The following is a 13,113-nucleotide window of genomic DNA, read 5'->3' on the forward strand; positions in this document are numbered from 1 at the left end:
ACTAGATCAAAACACGATTGATGATGACAGTAAAAAAGACTAAACATTATTTTTATTTCTTATAAGGGACCCGGCTGGGAGTACGAAACTGAACTTCCTCAATGGGCGAACGTTGATTGGGAAGAGCAAGAGAACTCATAGTCACATTGTAAACACCAAAGGCGCATTCAACAAAGACGCATGTAAATCAAATAAATCGGAACGATTTGTTGAGGGTTGAATTGATGTATTGTAAATGTTATTTAATAGCGGTGAATATGGGAAACCAGTTTTTTAGTTTAAGATTTCAAACAATGTTACTTTTTAAATGTCACTAACAATAGAAATGAGTAACGATATTACGAATGATGCAATTGGACTAAATGAAAATGAAATAATAAAAGAAAGACGATATCAAAGATTAAAAGAGACAATTTTATTCTATTAGAACAACAAAAACCCATTCTAATGAGATACTGATTGTAACAGTATCAGTGCTGATAAGATTTTGTAATTAATGTAAGTCGTATATTAAGAGTATAGGTTACATTACTTTGATGTTGCACTTCGAACTTGTTTTAGTATTTCTGGATATCCATCGGATTAGTAGCGCTGCTCGATTGCTCTATAATTTATAGTGTTTACGTTGTCAACATTCAGTTCCTATCGGCCTAGAATTTTTTGTCAAGCTTCTAGAGTAGTGTTAAGGATATCTTTATAATAATTGTAAAACTAATATCGGTCGTTTAAAATAGGTATATCGCTTAAACGAGGCAGGGTCTGAACAACAATCATAAATATTCATTTGAATCATATTTAATATTTTCTCAGTGTACGAGATAGCTAATCAACCAAAGCACTGATCTTTAACAAAGTATTTTTTTTTAATTTGACATTACTAATTATACCTGTCGTTAAATCTAAATTCATTTTTAATTTAAAACTTTTTACTGTTGGAATTAAAAAAATAATTGGACCAGAAATAGGTAATACAAAAAAAAACAAAGCTATCTCTGTATCAAATGCGTGTACATTTGAGGCATAGGAATTTAAATGATAAATTTCTTAAATAGTATTCGACGTTGTTGCTACGTTATATTTGGCTTCCATAGGTCTCGGTAGGATGTTAAAAGTTTTTTATAGGCTCTCGAAACTTTTGTACCTACTAGATAGAGTATTTTGCTACGACAAAATTTGCTTTTTTTTGTCTCCTTTAATTTCCCGCTTCGTCTGAAACATTCTGGCAATTCTGATTTGCATTTATCGTTTCAATTTTGTTTTTTATTTCATTTTAAATCTGTGTTTTCTACCGTAGGTTTCTACTGCCAGAGTACTGAAACTAAAGCATGTTGTTAATCTATTCTTTCAATATTCTATATGTTTTTATTTAAGTACTGTTTCAGTGGAAACGCACGGTTATCGGTGAACTATGTAACGTTGAAATATGGGTGGTCACGTAACACAATAAATAACCAAAGTAATAATGGAGTCGTTTTCTCCAAAGGCAACTTTTAACAAACTAAGGTGACGGTTTTGAATCGATCAAAGCAGCACACTTAAAGACATGGTAAGGGATTTTGTTTGTTTTTTTTTTTCATATTTCATAAGTTTTGCGTGTTTTTTTTAGTTGTTAAGAATTTCCGAACTGTTTAATTTGGATTGTTTTTTTTTAATATTTTAACTTTGCCATTTGTATGTTGAAGCCCCAAATCATTAACATCTAGTGTATGTAGTAGCAAGTATTATAAAAAAAAGACAATTCTTGTGACACTAAAATATTTTCACGAGCTTTTATAAAATTAGTTTTATATAAATATATATTTTTCTTACTTATAGTGTTAGATATAGATTGTGGATCCGTTGTTCTGTCGTTTTCAGTTTTTGCAATAGCAAACGTGGTTTGGAGTAAGCAAAATTAAAAAAAAAATTTGTGAATTTTTTTTTATAAAAAAAAAACTTTTTTTAACGTAATTCAGTCACTGAGCTGCATGTATTATAATAAAATAGATGCTTGCTCCAAATTAAAGTACTTTTTTATTATTTAAATATGTCGATGAATGTATAAAAGCTTTTCATGTGCTAGTATATGTTGTCATCTTTACAAATAGAAAAAAAAAACGTATCACTTATCTGTTTTGGGAACAAATTGTGTATTAAAAAGTAAGGTGAACAGATTGGGGTTGCTATTGCAAAAAAAAATGTTTAAAATAATTGATCGGGTAACACCGCTGTCTAATTCCTAGATTCAAAATTATAATACCTTTTTCGATGACATTTTGTATTATGGAATAGTAGATTGTAAAATATTTCTATCAGTGGCATATCACCTAAGATGAGGTAAAGCTGAACTTAACCCCTTCAAAGGTTCAAATCTTGTAGTCAAATGGTTTCTTTTGAATATTGTTGGTATTTTTATATAGTATGTAAGAATGTTCATATATTATGTTATGTATACATTGATATTGTAGCGAACCGTTAAAACTAACCTAAGTAGATTAAATGTTATTTACTTTCAGTAATACAGTTTTAAATACCTGTCTATACTTTCAGTACAACGGTATATTTTTTAAGCTTTCAACGACGAATATCGTAATCTCGGATTATTAATTTATTTATAAGATTTTCATGTGCCTTCTCAATAAAAAAAAAATAAGATAAATTCTAAAAGTATGTTTTTCATTACCGTTATTTGTAATCGTTACACGGTTTTAACGTAAGTAGGTATACACTTGGCACTTGTTTAGGTCAAAGAAGGCGTGATAAGGAAACAAAAAAACGCAATTCATGATTCTAATTTCTTAACATATAACTTATCTGTTTTATCTGTTTCCGTTTTCACGCACAAAAATAAATACAAAATAGGCACAAATTAAGGTTATAATTTTTGATTTTTCTTTGCCATCTTCAATGATATTGTTAAAAATACTTGTATGTGTGTTTATGTTATTATTTTGTTTATATATCTTCAAATTAAACATAACTAATTTGAAGGACAACAATGTGAAAGACATTTTGTTTATTTGTATAAGTATTACGTAATTAAGAATATAATAGTGTTTTCTTCTTTAGATTCGTGTTATAATAATACATGTTTCCACGTAAACTTAATTAGAATAAAATTCATCATTGACTTTTGGACTATTTATTTATCCTCTGCCTTAAAAATACTTGACCTTCCTCCAGTGACAGTTTATACTTCGCCTTAACAAGACACGTGATTTACAATTGTAACGACGATAGATATGGCGAACCAATGACGCACGCATCACAATATTGGTCATAGATTAAAAATTCATCTTTTACTTCGAAAGAGAGTGCCAAATAGGTATTAAATGGGGAACGAACTGCACTGAATGTGTTCAATAAAGTCGAACTAATTTGATGGCAAGTCTAGAACCGCCATAAAACCTTTTTTTTTTTTTAGGAAAATGTCACGTTGATAAACAAAGGTTCGCGATCTCTGTTTTAGCAGATGTGTTTTCAAGGGCCTGATTAATATTTCGAAATACATCAAGGCCCATACAAGGACTGCTTAATCAGTACCTACATGACAGTAACACCGATTGTTTAAATTATATTGCAAAATACGACCTTCAATTAAATAAAAATATAGTATATTTCATGCAAGTAAATGTTAAAGACCGGATTTAAGCAATATCAAGAGTCCTACACGCCTTGTTCGTTTGTTGGCCGTGTTTTTTAAAATGCGACCTTTACTAAATGTCAGTGTTTCGGTTGGCCAGCCAAGCGATACAGACAGACTCGATAGATAAGTCGCCCCGAATTAGTATTCGTAAGTTTATAACAGAAGCTACACTTTTGTACTGAGACGTACAATGATTACAGATAAAGGACGAACATTTTCTTAGCTAACATTTAAATTTCTATTCATACATTTTAGTTCTATTTCTTTAAGTAGGAGTATATTTGACGTGAAACAAATGTTTTTTTTTTGGCCGGCGCTATGCCGCCCTCTCGTTCCTTAACACAGTCGAGGTCAGGGACCTGGGGTGCGGGATATTCTTTATTTCTTTATTATAAACAAAAACCAAAAAAAAAAACAAATGTTAGATACCGTTTTACGAACCCAAAGGAAATATAATACTGATAATAATTTGTCTTTTAACCTTACCTACAGCATCATTTTGTAAATCTTATTTTGAAACATTCAAATATAAATTAAAATTTTGTTTAGAAGTGTATCTTAATTATATTTTACTAATTAGGTAATTGACATTAATATTTATAATTTAAAATAAAACATTACGTTGAGTTTTAAACTTTTTCGACTACATATTATGCTTTTAATATAACATCGACCGTGACATAAAGATTAAAATTAGCTTGTTCATCATTTTAATTAACTAATTGAGTTTTGTTGAGCATTTCGAGAATTTCGTATGAAAAATTCAATTGTGGAAACTGCAAAGGTTATTTATACTTATTTCAAATAAAAATTATTTTTAATATATGTACGTAATACGAGATTCACGTGAGCGTCGGTGGCTCAGGGGTCAAGCACTTGACTTGCAATCTGCAGGTCCTGGGTTCGAATCCCGCCTTGTACCAATGTGTTTTTTGGTTCCGATTTACATATGTACATTTATCCGACGTTCTTACGGTGAAGGAAAACATCGTGATGCAACCTGCACATATCTGAGAAGAAATTCAAAGATATGTGTGAAGTCAACCAACCCGCACTAGGCCAGCGTGGTTGACTGTGCCCTAATCACCCTTAACTTAGGGTAGGCTCCGAGCCCCTGGGGTCGTACATATAGTGAGCTGATGATGATGATGATGATGATGAATACGAGATTCATAGGTAAAAATAAAAAAAAACGCCTGCAGGAAATAAACAGCAAATTCATTGGGAGTGGTTAATAAGCACGAAAAACTCGGATTTTGAAGCTTTTGTGATATTTAAATCACATAACTTCTTTATAAAATTCCCAATAAACTAAAGTTGAGGTTATGTTTATAATTTTTAACACGAAATACAAAATTAGTAACATGTTAAAATTTTAATGTAGCTCCTGACTAATTATTAACCGCACGAATAACAAACCGCTAATGAATTACTTCACGTGTACATTTCCGCTTTATTTTGTTAAGGCGTTACTCAACAAACGTCAGAAAAAAAATCAACATACTTAACTAGATTTTTTTAAAACTGCTAAGTTTTTGAAGCATCATAACTGCTTCAAAAACTTAGCATTTTAAAAAAACTGTATCTATTTTTAAATTTAAATCAAAGTAAACTTGGGATAAAATGAACTTTAACGATATAAAACTTTCCCTTAGTCCACAAAAGTTTCTTACGCTTTGAATTTAAAAATAAAAATAAAAAGTAAAACCCTTAACCGTTTGTTATAAGTTAGTGACACAAAGGACTTTGCGGTTTTTCCCTGTGGTTAGTTAAACTTAGAAAAGTTAGCTTACTTAACTCTACAACAGAATCCGTTGTTATTTAAAAATAAATTTATGACACTAATACAGTTCACAGTACCTAAAATACTTGTACAAAAATATTCTTCGGTTCAACTCAATCTCCATAAAATAACTAACAATATATTTAAAATAAATATTCTTAATTTGGTAATCATTGTCTCAACATAAGGGATCCTTACTAATATGTAAACTCAAAGTAAAATAAAAATGTCTGTCTGTCTGTCTTCTTTCTTTCAAGCAAAACGTACGGAACCGATTTAAATGAAATTTAGCTAATTTATGACGCGAAAAAGGTATTATTTGTGGTTGAAAAGGGGTTGGAAATTTGTATTGTATGGTATTTTTAGGCTGTTAATTTGATATAAATAAATAATAAATATGTTAAACATTTTACCCTCAAGGGTGCAAAATAACTTTAAGGGATGAAAGTTTTTTTTTAATATTTGAGGTTTATGTGAATGTTTTGTGAGTTTAATATGTTTTGTATGTACTATAAGTGTTAGTAAAATAAGTAGACTAAAAAATTAAAATGCTACCCAAAAACAGTATTTCACGCGGACGAAATCGCAGGCACAGCTAGTTCAAGGCAATCGCATATAAAACTGTTAATTATATTATTTTATTATCGTAGTAAGTTATTCCAGAGAAAGGTGGACTGAAAAACAAAGGGTTTATATAACATTAAGGTGTTATGTAACATGATGGGAAAGATTGATGATTGGACCGGCAGGCATGGCGAGCCACGAAAATGCGGCAATTCTTCACGACAGGAAGACACAGACTATATCAAAACAGAGGCGACATGTTTATTTTTAATCAACTTTATTCATCTACAATTTTTTTTAAAAACTAATTCACAATTATTTGTGTAAAATCTAATCTGTATTTTTTTTATTAAAAGACAACTATAGAAATATTACATGTTTTTAAAAATAAAGATGTTCTGAGAACGAAAACTGTGAGTTTCTGAGCCAAAACTCACTGTATAAAGATAGCGTCATCCCCGTCTTTCATCTTTGGCAAAACAGAGATAACGACATGTTGACGGAGATTTCGAACTCAAAAACTCCCGGGTACTAGTAGATTTGACGTTTGTTATGTCCAAATGTAATTAACAAATTCCAACATAATTCAAATAAAATAAAAATGCACAAAACTGGTCTCATTATTTGTTACTCTATGTCACATAAAGGGTTGTAATGAGGGTCGCGTGACGTAGAAACAATTTCAGTGGCCGGGTAGTGTGATGATGGATGTTCCTGTGTGGTAACCACACTTGCGTATGCTAGCCAACAAAAGAAAGTAAGAAAACTTGTCTGAATCAATAATTACTTTCATTATTGCCTCCCCGGCACCTAGCTATTAAAAAACATTATAATGCGTAGGCTTACAAAATGAGAATATACCGAAAGTAGTGAAACGTACCCATTTTAACGTCCATAATATCCATCACCGGCGTTCAAAGGGTTAAAACACGTATTTAACTAAACAATGCCTAAATATATTTTTTGGGGAAATACAGTTTTTTTTTAAAGCTTAAGTAATAAGATTAAGAAAACTTTTACCATTATAATGGATTTAACTATAGCTGACCTTTACCAAAAACTTAGCTAATTTTGTTGCGCGTGTTTGACTAACATAATACATAATTTTAATGCCACAAATGATTACAATCAAGATTCCGTTGTCGCACAAATTCAACTTTTCCCAAACTATAATAATGACAAAACATTTTTCATTTATGTTACTAGAATTTAAGTATGAAGAAAATAGCTTAGTCAAAATGTTTGCTAGATGATGGAAAATTACATAATATGTTATATATAATGTACATATGTATAACATAATATGTTGTTCGTAAGTACCTGTCTTAAAAAAACATATTTATACCCGTGGAAGGAACACAAAAATAAAAACTATGCATAAATTACTTATTTTCCGACTAACTTTTATCTTGTCCTGTTTAAAAATAGTTGTAGACAAAACGTAAGGTAATGCTGAGCCTGGACTAGATGACAGACACGGATATGTTTATTTAAACACTAGCGGTTGACTGCGATTCCGTCTGCGCGGAAAAAAGTTATTAGCCTATGTGTTCTTCCAGACTATGTTCTACATCTTTGCCATATCCTTGCAGCCTTTCTAGAGATACCTTCTAAGAAACATCCAGTCATCCAAACATTCGCATTTATAATATAAGCAAGATATATTTATAATCTGAACATACGTAGAAACGTCGCATATGTGAATCTAAAATCGTAAAACACATTGGTACATGGTGGGACTTGAACCCAGGACCTGCAGAATACAAGTCAAGTGCCTAAACCTCTGAGCCACTGACGCTCTTGCTTGCTCTTGCTCTGCTTTAAATTTTTTATACTAACACGTTTTAGGAACGTGGGAACAGTAATTTTGATTAATACTTCTATAAATTTAGTTCGTACTATTTCATGGAAACAAAAATCTTGATAAGAATTCGTTAAGCCTCATAAGCATTACTTAGGTTAAATACGCATAATATTCTTTTATAAATTTTCCATGCACGAATAAAGCTATTGGGATTTTGTTGTATACGTTGTATGAAAAATTAGCGCGAAAAACTCGATTACGGCTTAGTTCGTAACATTTCTTTAACATTTAAAATACATAATATTGTTCCTACAAATTATTACCTAAATTAATAATGTCTCACAGGCTTTAAACTGAACGTTGTTGCAATATTGAACGATGTGTAAATTTATTTATAATTAAATTTATGCACACTTTAGCCTACTGAATATTCTGATCTACGTATAACTAACAACGGATATCACTAAATATCCAATCCATAGCGTCAATAGCCTAATGGTTAAGGGTACGGATTTCTGATCACGAGTTCGGGGGTTCGAATCCCGCCATTCGACTATTGTAAACCATATCCTAGCACAAGCCCAGAGCTTAGTTGGAATGGTAAAAGAAATATTAGTAAATTTACAAAAAAATTCTGCTAATATTTTTATTTAAAAAAAATCTAAAACACCGCTAAAATAGACTTTAGAATATTCTATAAATGTAAAACCTTTTTTTAGGTTCACAATCCTGTCTACTTAGATTCGTAGAAGCTTCGTCTGTCAACTTAGAATTGTCGCTGTAAAGCCTTACTTTTCAAGTATGTAACGTCAATTATTAGACACCGAACTTAGTGCTCCCGACATTACTAGAATGTTCCATTAGTCCGTGTGTCAATTCTGACTTAATACGATGTTATGGAGACTAAAGTTATACTATCTGAGTAGAATTACGTCTTTTACTCTAATCGCATTTTATAAATGTTGTACTAGACGGTTTTACGTTCTACATAATTTTTTTTGTAATATTAAGTAAAAATTCACTAATTCTTGTTACTTTTCAAAGCTTGTACAGTCAGCTGCATAAATATGTATTAACTTTAGTAAGTTATATTGGTGTTCGGTACCAAAAATACGTATGCACGTGCTCGTCGTTAACATGGAATCGTAATCGGAAGTATACGGACGTAATTGTGTAAATATTTTTGGAATTGAAAGTGTGCAAATGTTTTTGAAGCTTTAAAAATGTAGACATATTTATGCAGCTGACTGTACATTGTTGAAGTTATTTTAAAGAAAATAGATTTATCTCCATTAACTATTAACATTAAATACTTTATTCTTCATTTCACTTGCCCTCGAAGAATGGCGCTGATTAATATTTCCCTAGTCCCAGTGGACGTTCATAGCTTGTTCTAGGCTTATTTTAACTAGGCCATTCCGATATATCGGCATATTTAATAACAAAAGAGGTCTATTTGCAGATATATGCAAATATATGAGACCCATCATCAAAATTGAAATAATCGCCGGGGAATAACCGCGATCTTTATAAATCCTGTCTCCATTTCATGGAACATGGTGACATAGATTTAAAATCTTTATTACTAAGTAATTTTGTAGTTAAAAACCACTGAAATAAAGATAGTTATAAAGGTACGTTTCCACTGTTAAAAATCTGCACACATTGTATTCTGTTTGCAGCAGTGAAAACGCATAAGAAAAGCTCAATTAAAGTTAAAGGATATTCCTTGTGACCAACAAAATGGAAGTCATATTTGAAATATTGACTTGCTTTTTATAATGTTATGGTACTTACATAAAATATAGTGTTTCGTGTTAACCTAACATCAATTTAACACGCTTTGAAACCATTACATTTTGATAACAATCTTGTTTTACATACAGCTGTAAATAATAAAAATTATACTTATCGTATGTAGCACATATTAAATTATTTAGTGCATATTTTAATATACATTCACGTTACTTGTGTCCATAAAATCTTTTTGAGTATAACACTAAAATAATTAAAGCTGTCAAGGTCAAGGTACATCCGTGGACGACAATACAAAAGCAAATTGTCATCACTTTCATTCTCCTTAAAATAAAGATAGATATCAACATAAGTGGAAGTATTGTGGCAGGCGAAACTCATGGTTACATAGTTTTTAATATTCTAACCTATAAAATTCTAGCACACATATATTCAAGGCTTTTCAGTGTTCACCCAGAACAAACACGGATTCGCCAACAGACTGACAGGCTGGCAAAATTAAAAAAAAACAATGGTTTTACGTTGTAAGCAAATACGACATGTTCGCGGTTTTTTTCGGTAACACATACGTGCCGGTAAGGCGTCTGCAGTTCCTCTGGTGTTGCGGATGTCCATGGATGTCTTTGATAATCTCGGTGTTCCCGATGCTCATTTGCCCCCTCCTCTAAATACTGACATTATATTGTTATTAAAAACCAAGCTCAAAACCATTACTAAATAAAGTTCCCATGAATTTTATTTATCTGATAGTGAATTTCTCTCACAATCATCAATAGTTGAGATGAAATCGAACACGTGACTGTCGAACTGAAAAAATGTTTTTCGTAGGCTCGTTGAATACTTATTTCTTGATAAGAAGCGAACCTACTTCACTATAAATCTTGTTACAGTAAAGAGAACTGTATAGTCTTTGAAATAAGGAATATTTTCGATAGTTAAATTATAAAGCTAACTTTGTCTGACTATTTCAACGGATCTAGACACGTCCGCACACGAGGTAAGTGAGTGCTTTAAGTTAAGTAAAAATTTCAGCGCTTTTTCAAGCTTGAATTGAGTGCTTTCTTCCTTAAGTATGAAAAGTGAACATTTCTCGCTTTATTTATTCACAATTGAATTAACAATTTAAAGTCATATAAGGTTACTTTATTGATAGTATTATGACATTAAATTTCAGGAATTATTGAATCAGTACATGGACAAGATAATAATTTTATGTTGTTGTGTGTTTTTATAAAGAACAATTATTATTTCAACAAAAGCGTATTCAATGTGTTCATAGTTTCATAGAAATATGACGTCAGAATGGGAGTCCATTTTCGAAATGTCACTGAGGAGATTCATCAAAACAAAAGACCTTCGGAGGCATTATTTTGGCCACCATTGGTGCTGCGTATTACATATATATCAACTGTATTCTTCTCATACTAAACCAAGGTGAGTTAATGACTCTGAGACAGTAAGATGTAATGCTGAAAACGTCTAGGTGGTGTAATCTTGGTTTAAGAGGTCATAAAAGACGTTTCTCTTAGACGCAATAACGAGCCGTATTCATAGTTGCATTGAAACTGGAGATGTCAGAAGTCGCGTCTTACGTAAGATCGTGTTGACGATTTTGATAAGCTTCAATTTATTTTTTTAAAGTACTTGAGAAGGGATCATCATCATCAGCTCACTATACGTTCCCACTAAGGGGGCTCGGAGCCTACCCTAAGTTAAGGGTGATTAGGCCATAGTCAACAACACTGGCCAAGTGCGGGTTGGTTGACTTCACACATATCTTTGAATTTCTTCTCAGATATGAGCCGGTTGCATCACGATGTTTACCTTCACCGTAAGAACGTCGGATAAATCTACATATGTAAATCGGAAATGGAAAAACACATTGGTACATGGCGGAATTCGAACCCAGGACCTGCAGATTGCAAGTCAAGTGCTTGAGCCCTGAGTCACCGACGCTCTTTGATAATCTATTCAACAAATGCAATAGTATTAATGTAATGTAAACATAAAAACATAATATTGCCTGGATACGAAACTCCAAAGTTTGTACTAAATCTTCAAGACTGGTTTCGATCTAGATTACTGATTTACTTGCCTTTATTTTGTTGACTTAAACATGTTAATGTAAAATTAGTAAAGATTTAAAGACAACTCAAATTTACAGATTAGGTTACAAAGTTTCAGTATTTAACTGAAGTGATGTTAAAATCTTCAGTTAAATCCGTGTTCAAAGCCCGCCTCGAGTTAAGTGGCTTGAGAAATCTTTGTGTATCTTTTTATTAAAGCTACCAGTGAAAGCTCTTACGTGTCGAACTTCAAGTTTCGAGACTCTCAACTCTTGTCTTAAACGTAACTTCACATTTTATAAGCTACTACTTTACTACGCTATTACAATTAACCTTCAAGACTTCAGTATCATAATGGGGTAGACAGGAATAGTTGATTTCCATGCTTAATTAAATAAACACTATTTTATGATGAGTTAAATTTAAGTCAATAAAACCAAAGAAACTATATTAAATTTCATAATATTATCCACCCTTAGGTTAAGAAATATACAATTTTTAAATTAAAAAAACCGCTACGATTCAAGACAAATTCGTAGCAAACTTGTTATTAAATAATTTTAAACAAGGTACGAGAGATTTTAGGAACTACATTTTTAAACAAACAAAAAGTCAGGTTCCACCGAGATTTGAACTCGGATCGCTGGATTCAGAGTCCAGAGTGCTAACCATTACACCATGGAACCAGCTGCACAAACTTATGAAAATTAGAAACCGTACAAAGCAATAAGCGTTAAATTAAACATGCACAATGAAAAACAGTACACACATGTTACTTGTTACTTTACAACTTAAGAATTAATTCAATGAAAACAATAAAATAAATAGAAACACTTGAATTAATAAAAGAACCTTTATTTAAAAATTGACATTGTTAATTATTTTCAAATAATTAAGTTTAATCTTGAAGTCTATACGAATACAATTGCATCGTCTTTCTCATGAGCGCCTTTAATGTACAATACAAATTATTTTAGGCTTTTGCTTACTTTTAATTTCATACTAATTAGTAATAGTGTTTAAAATAGATCAATAAACTTATTAATATTGAGATTGAGCGAGGAAAGATAATGACGAATACGTTAATTGTTTGAATGACGCACATATAAATTATTTTAAAACAAGAAATTAGCCATTTACTAACACGGTTCCATGGTGTAATGGTTAGCACTCTGGACTTTGAATCCAGCGATCCGAGTTCAAATCTCGGTGGAACCTAGTCGAACATTTTGAACTAACGTATAACTAAAAATTCAAATTTAACATCCGGTCTGTTTACGTTGTTGATTTTATTTAAATCGTTGTTACAATTTAAATTTTTTCAAGGTCACTGAGGTTTTTGTCCCAATTTTTGTAGATAATGAATTTGAGAACTGTAAGAATTGATTTATTTTGCATTAGTAATAAATAAATTTAAATAGTTAATTAATCTTTGGTCTGTATAAAACATACGTCAAACTTTATCTTTAACAAAATTGAGTCAAAAATATGTTTTCAGTAGGGATTTTGATCTCAA

General features: G+C 31.3%; 1 protein-coding gene and 2 non-coding genes across 5 annotated transcripts in view; 2 read left to right on the forward strand and 1 right to left on the reverse strand.

The window, feature by feature from the left end:
* LOC106127631 (RNA pseudouridylate synthase domain-containing protein 2) overlaps positions 1 to 1,899 on the forward strand; it is a 229,821-nt gene extending 227,922 nt beyond the window's left edge. For all 3 annotated transcript variants that reach the window (XM_013325775.1, XM_013325774.1, XM_013325776.1), the window contains exon 13: positions 67 to 1,899. In XM_013325775.1, coding sequence (XP_013181229.1) covers positions 67 to 141 — 75 coding nt within the window. In that variant the 3' untranslated portion in view covers positions 142 to 1,899. The remainder of the gene's footprint in view (positions 1 to 66) is intronic.
* A 10,312-nt stretch (positions 1,900 to 12,211) lies between these two features.
* TRNAQ-CUG (transfer RNA glutamine (anticodon CUG)) lies at positions 12,212 to 12,283 on the reverse strand. The gene has a single exon. It is a non-coding gene; the product is annotated as a tRNA-Gln (tRNA).
* A 460-nt stretch (positions 12,284 to 12,743) lies between these two features.
* Positions 12,744 to 12,815, forward strand: TRNAQ-UUG (transfer RNA glutamine (anticodon UUG)). Its single transcript has one exon. It is a non-coding gene; the product is annotated as a tRNA-Gln (tRNA).
* Positions 12,816 to 13,113: the final 298 nt, after the last annotated feature.

Source organism: Papilio xuthus, unplaced genomic scaffold, assembly GCF_000836235.2.
Source record: "Papilio xuthus unplaced genomic scaffold, Pxut_1.1 DF824655.1, whole genome shotgun sequence".
Classification (NCBI taxonomy): Eukaryota; Metazoa; Arthropoda; class Insecta; order Lepidoptera; family Papilionidae; genus Papilio; species Papilio xuthus.